Source organism: Amblyomma maculatum, chromosome 2 (genome assembly GCF_055883805.1).
Source record: "Amblyomma maculatum isolate TAMU_Amacu chromosome 2, ASM5588380v1, whole genome shotgun sequence".
NCBI classification, from domain to species: Eukaryota; Metazoa; Arthropoda; class Arachnida; order Ixodida; family Ixodidae; genus Amblyomma; species Amblyomma maculatum.
The window spans coordinates 71,696,075-71,708,881 of NC_139345.1; the positions used below are offsets into that span (position 1 = coordinate 71,696,075).

General features: G+C 45.1%; 1 protein-coding gene across 1 annotated transcript in view; it reads left to right on the top strand.

The window, feature by feature from the left end:
- Schip1 (Schwannomin interacting protein 1) overlaps positions 1–12,807 on the top strand; it is a 141,661-nt gene that overhangs the window by 86,688 nt on the left and 42,166 nt on the right. The window contains exon 4 of the mRNA XM_084592009.1: positions 11,957–12,021. Within this exon, the coding sequence (XP_084448135.1) occupies positions 11,957–12,021 (65 nt within the window). The remainder of the gene's footprint in view (positions 1–11,956; positions 12,022–12,807) is intronic.

The window sequence follows — 12,807 nt, forward strand, 5'->3', positions numbered from 1 at the left end:
TCCACCGTGTCTGAAGCACCTGCCACACTTGACATTGGCAAAATGAAGTAAAGCTTCCTCTTTTTTTTTTTCTTTTACGAAAGAGAGCGGGATATAACTAACTTCTATTCTGCTCCTCATTACGCATTAGCGGGGTCTAAAATGTGTATGGTTTCACGTTTCTTAAACATCAATCCGATTTATCATCCTGAATATCTATTTTTAAAAGCAAGATCATTTTTTTTATGTTACACTTTCTTACATCCTTTATGTTTGTTAATTAACTTGGCGAGCTGGACCACTTCTTTTCATGCGTTTAGCTAGAAACTTACATTTCTCAATCAGGACTTTCACCTCTGAGACAGCTTACTGGTATCCCTTCTATTTTACTGCCTATACTTTTTTTTTTTTTTTTTTTTTTGCGGTCCGTTGGGATATCTTTGAGTTTATCAATTTTGCTCGAGCATTAATATCGTCATTTTCGGCTAAATCTGAACATTATATTGTGCAGCGACATTTTAAATTCTACTATAATTTCTTCCTTACTGCGAAATCGATGACTGGCGTCTATTTCACTAGTTTCGTTTGCTTCGTGTTCAAGTCTAGGCAAAACAAAGACATTATTACCATTCTATTAGTAATACGCCGAGCCTATAAGAGCACCTTTACAACCTGCGCAATTTGGGGTGAGCGCACGATGTGAAATCAATTTCATGTTTAGTGTCTCTGTTCGTGCTTTTCTGCGTCCGGTTTTCCTTCCTGGGGAAGAAGGTGTTCATTCTCCATAAATTATTTCATTCTGCGAACTCTACTTCTACTATAGTGAATATCGCCTCATTTTTCTAGAACGTATGACAAACTAAAAGAAAGCGTACAAGAATTTAGGGGGAGCCTCAGTCCGCTAGTCTGCTTCTTTCATTGTTGTTTTTTTTTAGTTTAATTGGCGATTGCATGTCTCCACTAAAGCTTTCGATTACCTGGTCATCATGGCTGAGTGTAGGCGCGTATACATGTAGTACCTTCAATTAGTACACCTTTTAAAGATTAATTGCAATAGCTGCACCCTCTCGTAGATGCAGAAAGGTTTTCTTTGTTGCCAGCCAGCTGTATCCTTCTTGATCAGGTATCCTGCACCCAGTTCTTGGTAGTCCGCCAAACCAGGATACGTGTGTGTGTGTATAGGTGTGTGTGTGGGGGGGGGGGGGGGGGGATGTTGCGTGGATGTGTACGTGGGTGCGCCCATGCGCAAATATATCCCATCTTTCTCCCTCCGTCCCGAAGCGCTGTTCGACTTTCGCTGCGCAGGTTCCCAACATACCTCCTTTTGGGATTGAGACTATATGATCCTTGCTTGGTGTCCTACGGTAGCCGTGAATGCTCCTATTGTTTCCATCGACGTACACTCTTTTTTTACTGCGGGTCTTTTGCGCCACAAGCGTAGCGCCCTGCGAGCTGCTTTTTGACTACTAGTCGGACGGTTCGCGCGTCCCAAGCGAAAGAGAGTCAGAAATATCGCCTGCGCTGGGAGAAAGTCGTCCACTCTCCGTTCAGGCCAAATACCTTGTACGGTCATGGGTCGGGTTGTTCGCGTGCGATAAGGAAGCAAAAATTACGTCACCCCCAGGAGGCTTGCCTCACGGATAACACGTGGGACTCGGCGTCTCGAACACTGGCATGGCGTACAGTCACGGTTCATGCGATTGCCAAGGCTCTTTATGTTATCATAGCACGTTACAAGGAAACACGCAGCCAGCGTCAGGCGGGCTTCAAAATGCGTATCGCCTACACAACAGTACTGCTTACGGGAAGAAATGAACCCCTGGTGGAAATAGTGGTGGGCAGTGCCAAGATGCGCAGGCATAAGTTAGACAAACACTGCTTAGACACTATCATCAAACCTGCATTTTATTCGCGAAGATGAAATTATTTATAAAATTGTAATTACCAGAAAAATTAATAAAAGTATAGATAGTAACTAAATATTAAAACTGATTCACTTCCCTTCATGTTATTTTTTTTACTTGAGGCATTTTTTTTTTCAGGTTTAGGATTACAAAGCAAAACGCGTAACAAGAGAGAATTAGTACATAGCGTTTTCGAAGGTGCTTCTTGCCTCATCCCGTGTGCGCAGAGCAAGGTAGTTCGATTAAAGATTATGCACGCACGCACGTGCTCGCATGTCACAGATATATATATATATATATATATATATATATATATATTTGCTACGGGAGGTTGAATGGTCAGCTTTGTGCACGCTTGTTGCCATACAGTACTCTTTGATTAGCACTGTACCGACCTATGTAAGTTGATATCGTTTAATTATTGGAAAGCGGTCTTATTTACTTCGTGTAAAATTTCGTAGCTCATTGCGCAGTGCTCACTGGTTCTTTACGCCACCACTCTTCCTTTGCTCTCTTGAATTAAAATATTGTGCCTGAGGGCTGCAGCTTTATAACGTCTGACTTTCCCAGCTGCACCTCGGGGTACAGGGGAAGGTCTACAAATCTGGTTTAAGAAAATTTGTTTACAAAGGTTTCTCCATGAGCGATAAGATCCTTTTTAGAGGACCTTATCGTGCAGCATATTACGGCGATGGACACTCTGTGACGTCGCTGCAAAAGATGTTTCACGCCACGTAGATTTTGTTCACAGAGAACATTATTCAATAGAGAAGGTTACTAACTGTCGATTCCTGCTATAAACAAAATGTTTACTTGTCAAGTATATATAGCCTCAAAGAAAGGGAGATAATACAAACATATTAGGCGATTAATGTTCAGATTTGCAAATATGCTTGTGCAATATAGTCCACCTTCAAAAGCAGTGCTATGTGTAAACACAGCACTTTGTTGAATGAGTTCTGCTGCCTCAAATGAAGCTCTCTGTATTTCTCTCTTTCAATACCTATAGAAACATCACAATTTATCCAGTGGAAATGTGCTCCGTACTGTCTGGCTGTTGGCGCTGGCGCAATATTTTCTCCGTCCAACGCGCAAAACTCATTGCAACCCTAGCGTCTTGTGGTGACCTCCGAGGCAGCACATCTGGGTCTATTTCATTCAACGGCGTTCTCGGCGCGTCACTCTGGCACCTCTCCTATTGCGTCTCGTTGACGACAGCGGAGGGGTAGTGTGTGGGTCGCTTGTGCCATGTTTGGATTGGGTGAGGAGCACTCTCGTCCGGAAATAGTTCCAGCTTCCAACGACGGCAGTGCAGCGTCGTCGGGTATATCATAATGGCATCTGTATACACGTGCCCCTCAACTCAGGGTCCAGCGCTCAGGCACCCTATTTAGGGACACGATTCGCCCTCGACGGGGTTATACGAACTTATACACAAACACACCAATGCTGACAGCGACAGATTGGCCAGATGATAGCGAGCTGGTAAGAAATAACGCATTTGGCTCAGTAGCAGGTTATACCATTCCATTTGAATAGCGGCCACATTTTAAGTAACCGGGCCGAGGGCTTTTTTTATGTTTTGCTTCGAACGCGAAAATGCGAACACCGAGCACTATCGCTTCGACTTGCTGTATAAATTTGCGTTCTAAAAGGTCTTATTTTAACATGTACAAAACAGTTAAACATTTGCAAGCGGCACCTGTTTTAGATGAGTCAGGGTTCGCAACAGTCCCTTTAAATCTTAGAATAACCTTTATTTAAAAAAATGGTGAAAGGACCCTACAATTTTTTCCTGAAGTTGATGAACTCCGTAAATTCCCTGAAAAACTTCGATTGGCCGTCTCTGAAAACGAGGCTACGTGGGAACTTGTAGTGTTCCTCGGACGAGAAAATACGGAAGTCAGGGAGGGGGTGGGCAATACCTGAAGCGACAGCGCTGCACCTGGCCAGAACAAGGTCACTAGAGGCAGCTTGCTACATCTGCCAAACGTGTCATTAGTCCTTCATTTCTTACTTTGCCAACGTCCATCAGGGCGTCCCCATGTTATTAAGCATCACAATTACCCGACGCACTTCTTGCTCTCTTTACCCAGTTTCCTGTGTTCTGTTTCATTAGACGGCTGATATTCAAAGAAGCTATCGTGAATAAATCAGTCTAGAAGCGAAAACCTACCGAAGTCCAGTTTCTTCTAGAACCTTTTGAGTGGCAGAATGCTTGTACTTTCAGTCCTCTCTTCGTCTCTCTATTCTTTCGTCGTGACGGGCACTTATTTTTAAAGTCAGTGACGCTGACCCAGACGTTATGAGCCGCAGTCAACATCGCGACATCATTTGCCTTTTTTCTTGATGCTGTTTTGTGCGAATTAGAATACCATTCCAGGAGGAATAGAGTTCGGCTTTACTGGCTTGAACAGGGAGGAACATAGAACAAAGTGCATGTTTTGACAGAAGGCGATTGATGTGGCGACAGCGGGTGAATATGTGCGTTAAAATGCTGCCTGAAAAGTTAACATGCTGGGAAGGGGGCAGCGGGAAGTCACGAGCGGAGAGACGCCGTGCAAGTCAGGAAAGACAAACATTAGCACGGAGCTCGAGAACTTGCAAGGAAAAATGACAAAAGGGCAAGAAAAACGCTCAAACTTCCGCGGAAGTAACCAGATAGTCCTTTATATGTTGGCGATATTATGGGCGCACAACTCACCTTTCCAAGGAAGAAAGCACTGTTTAATAATGCGAAAACCTGAGCGTTGCTGCTGCACAGGGTGCATCATGTTTGTTCTCATTATCATTATCAACTAAATACACCGTCTTATTATCACTGCTGTCATCATTATCATTATCACTAATTGCAGGATCATTGGCATCGGTATTATCATCCTCGCAGTATACAGACAAGCAGAAGTATGATATGCGTTTCACGATCCCGGACGTGGTGTAGTTGGTTAAAGCGCTCGGCTGGGGATCCGAGGGATGGAGACAGGATTCCCGATGGAGACATGATTTTTATATGACCAGACGAACGCCGACAGTGTGAGCTATTAAATGCATTCGCCTTAATACAAGGCCAGGGAAACGGAAGCCGAAACGCTCGCTGTCGAAAGGGAAATCAAAGCTAAGCGAATTGCGGTGGATTTGTAATATGCGGGATCGAGAAAAGATGTCCTGTCGTCCTTGATTGCTTCCCTCGTTGTATCCTCCAAAACCCATAATACTCTTGAATTTCAGGCCTAATGGTTTGAGCGAACCTTGATATGAGTACATATGATTAAAGCGTTTATCATCTCTTCAATGAAGATTCAGTTGACAACGAATAGGTACCGCTAATGAGTAAAAAATTCCCTTATTGCAAGAAGACACCTCAGAACTTCGCTGCTTATGGAATGTGTCTTGTTTTCAAAGCAGGCTGCAGGTAGAAGGTAAGCAATATTCTTCGATTGAGGTTAGCTTTCGTTGAAAAAAATCAAGCGTAGAGCAAGTAAGCTACACAATGGCAAGAGACGTGAACCTGGCGCAAAACGGTCGTAAATAATCTCATTATTGTGATACGCTTTAGGAAGGACAATTATATATATTTCTAAAACACAAAAAATTGTCTACTCCAAGTAATAGCAGCAAATAACTTTAGTTCAGACGAAAAATCAACTGCTGAAAACTTTTAATTATGAAATATTTTTAGTCTACCAGGCCATATACTAGAAATCACAATATTTGACGTAGTGAGAACTTTTCTAGCAGCCGCTGATGCACAGTTGAGTTGAGTTGAGTTGTTGTATGCTACACGTAGGATTAGCCTTGCTTAATCTGCCAGAAATCGCTCCACAGTAGCGTCACTTATGCGTTGAAAAAACGTTCTATTATCTGTGAAATCTGCCCCACTATGCTCATAGTCACTTATAATAATACATATTCTACTCCAACAGTCACCATCTATGCACACGTTCACTCACAGTATAACATTTCTGATAGCCTGTGCAACTCTTTACCTTCGATGCAGTCGGCATCAGCCGCTCTTTCGAAACGAACTACATTCTCCCGTACCATTAACCAAAACTCATCGTGAATTTTTTACCTTGAAAAAAAAAATGTATTTATTCACGTTTCCGAGGGGCCGCAAAATATTTGGTGTTTTCGAACACTAAGGGGCTCCAAACTGTTAAGAAAGTAACATGAATGAGTACAGAAATTGCCCTGTAGTGAATCTTCCTTTTCACTGCGCATCTTCCCCACCCCCAGGACGACCACTTAGCAATTAGCGTAACCGAACCAGATACAAAAATGGTACTTTCATCATGAATCGGTTCTGACTTTCCCAGTTATCAATAGTCAAACAACAGTGCCGTCTGAGACCCGGACCGTAACTAGGCAAGGTGACGTAATTTCCAAAAATGCCCCACCTTGCAGAACACAGCCGGGAAATTGAACGGAGAATTTTCAGAATTCGCTGTTGGTGGGATAATCTTTATCTGCAGATTTGTTTCATTGGCAGGCAACCTTACCAAAGTTTTAGTTGTTTGGCGAACTTAAAAATTACCCCTGCGATCATTGCCCCAATTGTAGAACAATTGCTTTCATAAGTTTTACGACACCGCGTTAACGCCTCATACATTTATTAATGCTACGTATAGCATTAAGAACCCCGATAGGAGAAAACACGCCGTGTCCAGAGTCCGGCGTCTTAGTCATAACATTCGCTTATTGGTCGACTGAACGTGTGACGTGATGAAACCACGTAATGCGGCCTAGTTGGCAAGTGCGTTGGTCACGTGACATGACCAAGAGTGTTTGTGAGCTCGGCGTGAATTGGGAGCTGCGCTTGGTTGTACGCCTGCATGTCTGCACAGCTCCGCGTGTCAGGTCGTATTGGAGCCAGTGTCAAAGCCGCTTGTGTCTACCGTATATAGGAGAAAATCCTCGAAATCAGAGAGGGCGACCACGGTGAGGTGTAGGTAAAGACTGAGTATCGGCAGCTGCGTAGACATAACGTGGAGGAGAGAATCGGGGGAGGTTAAGCAGGCTGAGACAACTTCAAACTTTAATGATGTCGTATTCTCAACTCGTCGCCTAATTATGCTGCTTTTTTTCTCTGTGCTCTTAGACTATCATCGTTTCGCATACATCGCCGTTTGGCCCTCTTCAAACTCAAGCTGAAATTTCCTTGGCGCGTTCTCATTCTCGAATGACTTGCTGTCACAGCCACAGGCGGCTTTGCGAGTTTAGTTGTTTGCTTTTCTACGCGAGCTTCGGCTAGCTGCGACTTACTCTTCTTCATGCAGGAAACAATGCTCTCTTGGTACACCTGCATGGGGCAGGCGTTATGCAAGCGACGTGAACGACGATAGGTCGTTTGTTCCCCGTGTTGTCGACTCGCGAAGTATTGTCCTGTCTCACTGAGTCCTGCAATACGTTAAAAAAAAAGGCGAAAATGTACCTAGACATATTTTTCTTGCGGTTAGTTGACAAAGGAGACGTGCCACCTGTGTTGTCGATTATGTGAACGCTTCTTCGGAAGAAGCCCCTTCAACGTCTTTGTTCTGCCTCTGTCTAGTGCATTCCTTCAGTTCTCGTCAATTTTAAGGGCAGTACACCAGTCCAGGTTCATTGCCCACGACCGCCTAAGGCCTCGCGTACGTTAAAATGCAGAAATATAGCTTTCAACGTTCATTTAAAAAAAAAATGGCGTCGGTTCTGCAGCAAAATATATGCGGTTAAAAAACGTCGAGCAATCTGCGTACTCCCACCGAGACGCGTCCTTTCACTAATTTTTTAATTACTAAATGGCGGCGCTCTAAGCTCTTTCGAAGTTGTTCGCTTTTCTCAATTAACATTCTGCTCCCAACGGCTAAAAAATTTAGTTATTCGCGCTCTGCTATTAGCTTGTTTATCACTTCAGTTTAAGCATGTACTGCACCGCATTTAACTAATTTTCTAAGACGTCCGTTGCTTGTTTGTACAAGCATAGAAGTGCGCAACGCAGAGCTTGAAGAAAAGTAAAAAAATCTATGGCTATTTAGCTTTGTTTGATATGTAGCTCCAACGTTTTCTTCCCTGCACCTCTGAGAACACTGGGGCCTGACAAATATATTTTCATGTGCGCTGTCCAAGGCAAAATTTTTCGTCCGGGTCTCAAGAGGATGTGTGGCGCGTTACTTCATGCACTGCGAGGCTTACACATGAGATTTTCAACCACATTTGTGTAGCCCACACTGCCTCCATGGTCACGGAGATTGAAAGTACATGTTATTTCTGACAGTAAGGTGCATGAGCTCGAATTAATAAAAACGTGCATAGTAAGAAAGTAATAACCTCGGTAAAACACGGGGACTTTTGTGGGTAGTTAGTGGGCATGCACTCCTTCAGTAGCCACATCTAGTTTTCTCGCCCGTGTATCTGCATTTTTTTTTTCAACTTCATCTTAGTAGTAATGCAAAGAGCTGTCCTTTGAAAAAGGTGTTCGCCTTATCTTCGACAAACTACTTTATACGCCTCTCCGGTGCGGATTGTGCGTTCACGGAGTGCAAGCTCTAAGGTTATGCTGCATGGCCTTTCAGGAGTCCGTTTTTCTTTGCTGGTATCTTTAACAAGACGCGGCTGCTCCTCGTCGGCGAAGACATTCGTCATAGACTTCGTTTGACATCCACTGTCGGTATGTGTCATCGCGTGCTTGCACAACCTCCGCTCACGGAGGTACGAGCACTGCTGTCTCGTGCGTTTCAGTTGCAGTTGGCACAGGCTGTGCCTGTTGTTAAAACACAGGCGTTCGTCTTCAAACGACGTGTCGTGTGTGCCGCCTGCTGATGTGGAGTCAGGGACGGAGGTCATGCATCCCGGTCAAAGTCGACAGGACCGATCGCGCTACCGTGGCTGGGCGAAACGCACCGCTGCGGCTGCCTCGCTACGTTCGGTTGATTCGCTGACGACCTGTCAGCCCGCGAAAACGAGCAGTGACTCAGATACATCCACGCTATTTACGTTACTGCGATTATTACACTTGCTTCTGTCACACAGCGCCCACTTGCTAAGTCAGAAAACAAAGACTGCCGTAAAAAAAGAACGCACGAAACTTTTCCACGATTCTTTGGCTAGCGTATTAGCCATGCTTGAGACGTTTTCAGGTAATAAAAAATAATAGACATCGATATGAGGCAAAGTCAATAAAAATAGAGCGACTCAAACTCGACTGAAGTTTAAACTGCACTTCGGCTGAAATAAATTTTTATGGCAGTAACCCTCTCTCCCCACCCCCCTTTTTTCTAGTGCGTGTTGCACAATATGTAAAGTGCGGCATCTCGAAACCTCTTCGCAGAGCTGCAAGACAGTGGTGCGCCGGTGGTCGCACCATCTTTGGCAACATAGAACCAGCATAATAAATCGCAACAGGAAGCAGAGGAGTCCACGAGCATGTGGCATTGTACACCAGTCACCCAAACACTAACTATTTTGCTAACACGTTGAGCTTCTTTCTAGCCAAATTATCGCAATTTTTAAAGGATATTTTAGCATTTTAGCATCGACCCCCTCTTCCGGCACGTTCTATAAAAGTAGCATTCTTTTTTAAAGAATGTGTGTGTGTGTGGGGGGGGGGGGGGGGGTCGTGTGCGCGCGCAAGTGCGTGTAGAAGGTACCTCTGTGTTTTTTTGTTTTTTTTTTAGAAAAATTAACACGAAAGCATCTTTATATCCGCGATGTAACTGAAATAAGGACACTTTATCACCAGTTCGCATGCAGTTGCCTCTGAAAAAGATAGTCGCTGTATATCAGCGCCGTTAAAAAGCATAACTACACAAAAAGATGTTCACAGACCTTCTGAATCCTAAACTCTTTACTCTGTGTTCGTGCTGTTCACCCTAAGCTCAATCGCAGATGTCCATAATGCAGGGTTTCTCCGTGCCCGTCGTTGTTCCCCGCCGACGACGTGTATGATTGTTTGGCGACCACCGGCGGTGCGGCCCTAAGCGCGATATATGCGGGCTATGGCCTGCCGGCTGCGTGGTATATAGAGCGGTGCAACCCGCAGCGTTGGTGTGCGGTCAGCATGATCGATGGCCATACCTCGAGGCGCCGTCGCATTTGTCAGGCGCCGGCGTGGTCGACGTCGCAGACGCTTCGGCATAATGCTGCGACAGCACTTAGGCAAACAGGCTCCATCACGAGAGACCCGGCCGCCACTTGCAAGATTTGTGTTCGATCCTGCGTCCTGCTCTTTAAGTGCCCCTCAGACAGACCACGCGTCCCAGTTTGTTGAAGGTTTCCCCGGGTTTTATATTCTGACGCAACATGAAGATATCTGGAGAGAAAAAAAAATTACACTGTGATAAAAACAATGGCTGGCTTTATGAGTCGCTTCGTTTCTTTTGGCCAGTGCTGTTTAAATAACCTCGCAATTCGCCCGACGAGTTTGATTTGTTGCCATTGGTGACGCATCGATGGGATCAAAGCGCAGAAACGCTAGAGAATGTTGTTTCATTTGAAAAAGTTTCAAGTCGTGAGAAGAGATCAGTTCCAAAGTGTTCCTATATACACTCCACATCGGAGCCCACGCTCCGTTCACGGTGGCCTAAACCAATGAGCATTTAAGTTGCGTTTACAGCTTAAGCACTTTCGAGGGTATGCAGTATTTACCAGGGTTTCAACATGTGTCGCTTGTTTCGATAGTTCTGTCTTCCACCTTGCATGCGCGATTCTCTCAATAAAATCACTCTTCGGACTCTCACCGATAGCGTGAGCGCGACACATAACCTGGGTGGCCTTGCCTGTCCCTACATCACATTCCACCTGCGTGCCCAACCTGTCAAGCGTACTCGGGGCAACGGTGCGCGAAAGACAGTGACAACAAGCTGCTTCGGGGTCGCTCGCTCTGCCTTCCCCTTACCACGGAACGCCAGCCTGGCAACGCTTGTGACGTCATCTAGTTTGCGCCGTCGCCATGGCAACGAAAGCCGGCCGCTGGAGTTTCTCCTTCTTTCTTGGCTCTTCCTTTGTTTCCTATTTGCCGGCGCAATTTCTCCTTTCTTCTCAGCTCTTCCTTTGTTTCCTCATTGCCGGCGCATCACGCCTCCCTCGCCACCGCATTTTACTCAGAATCTATTTTATTTTTTTTCTTATTTTCCTCTACGGCGTGTATTTTCTCTGGGTCCTTGCTTCACTGAATGCGAAAAATTTGTTGTAGAGTGGTGTTTTTTTTTTCTTTTTTTGTCGCTGTTCCCGTTAAGTTGCTGCCTCCTAAATCACTGGATTTCCCTGCATGCTATTTAGAACGAGCGCCGTCAACCACCAATATATCTCCGGCGACGTGTAGGGAGTATCGCCCGCTGTCCACGCTTCCTATGGTGGATGCTCTCGCAAACCGCGCAACGCAAGCGGCCCGCCTGTTTTTGCAACGACGGCCGGCCTCGGAAACGAGCGTCGCAGCCGTGGGTGGAACTGGCTAACCCATAAGCCTAATGAAAACTAACGTGAGGTGGATCCCACGGAACTTTTCCGTTATTGAGAATGAGTGCTGCCTATAGTATGAGAATAATATCAATGGGTTATCGCTACGTTAGGCAAATGAAAGCTAGTAATTCGTTGAGTTTGTTCATTTCTGCGTCCCCCTTACCGCGCCTCCCTTTCAGGCCTGTAAAGTGTGAGCGAAGGAGATTGCTCCAACTTTGCGCTTACGCGTCTAGCACACGCCTAATGTATTGTCAGACGCATATAACGAGGGCTTTTTTTTTTGTTCGTCTTGGTGTAGCGAAGTAAAAGTCATCGACATAAAGTAGTGTTGGAAAGGCATTAAAATGAGAAACTTTTTTACGTGACTCAAATGCCTACACTGTGCGCAACAGCCGTCTTGAAGGGGCACCTTCCTCCCTGAGCACAGATGCATATCGTGTTTCTTCGTGTTGTCTTCATACGGTGTGTCATACAGCTTGGTCATCAATGACAGAGACATCGGACTGCGTACTCCAGGTTGCGCAATACTTCGGAGAATGAAGGACCAACGGTGCGCGTGTGTCACGCAGTGATTGTACAGGGCATGCGGCTAAACTGATGCTAAGATTTTGTTCCTTCTTTCTTCTTGCTATTCGCAGGACTTTGCCGACATGAGGCTGAAACTGAACGCTCCACTCCCGGAAGAGAAATGCCTCCTACGCAGGTGAGTCTACCATATTTGTCATCCACGTCCGCGGACTTCTGAGCATAGTTTGAAAGTTATTTTTGTTCCAGTTGTCATGGAGCATCGTAACACATACATACATACATACATACATACATACATACATACATACATACATACATACATACATACATACATACATACATACATACATACATACATACATACATACATACATACATACATACATACATACATACATACATACATACATACATACATACATACATACATACATACATACATACATACATACATACATGTGTGTGTGTGTGTGTGTGTGTGTGTGTGTGTGTGTGTGTGTGTGTGTGTGTGTGTGTGTGTGTGTGTGTGTGTGTGTGTGTGTGTGTGTGTGTGTGTGTGTGTGTGTGTGTGTGTGTGTGTGTGTGTGTGTGTGTGTGTGTGTGTGTGTGTGTGTGTGTGTGTGTGTGTGTGTGTGTGTGTGTGTGTGTGTGTGTGTGTGTGTGTGTGTGTGTGTGTGTGTGTGTGTGTGTGTGTGTGTGTGTGTGTGTGTGTGTGTGTGTGTGTGTGTGTGTGTGTGTGTGTGTGTGTGTGTGTGTGTGTGTGTGTGTGTGTAACATCGGTGTGATGAAACATTGTCGTCGTTCATACGTTCAAGCACGCCTGAAAGCCGACTCTAGCCATAGTTATACCCACATGATTGCCACGCTCGACTCACGACTACTCTTTGCAGCAAGCATTGCATTTGATCAGCACGAGCATGCATGCATGCCGTAGACGGCAAACGAACGGACTGGCATGGCA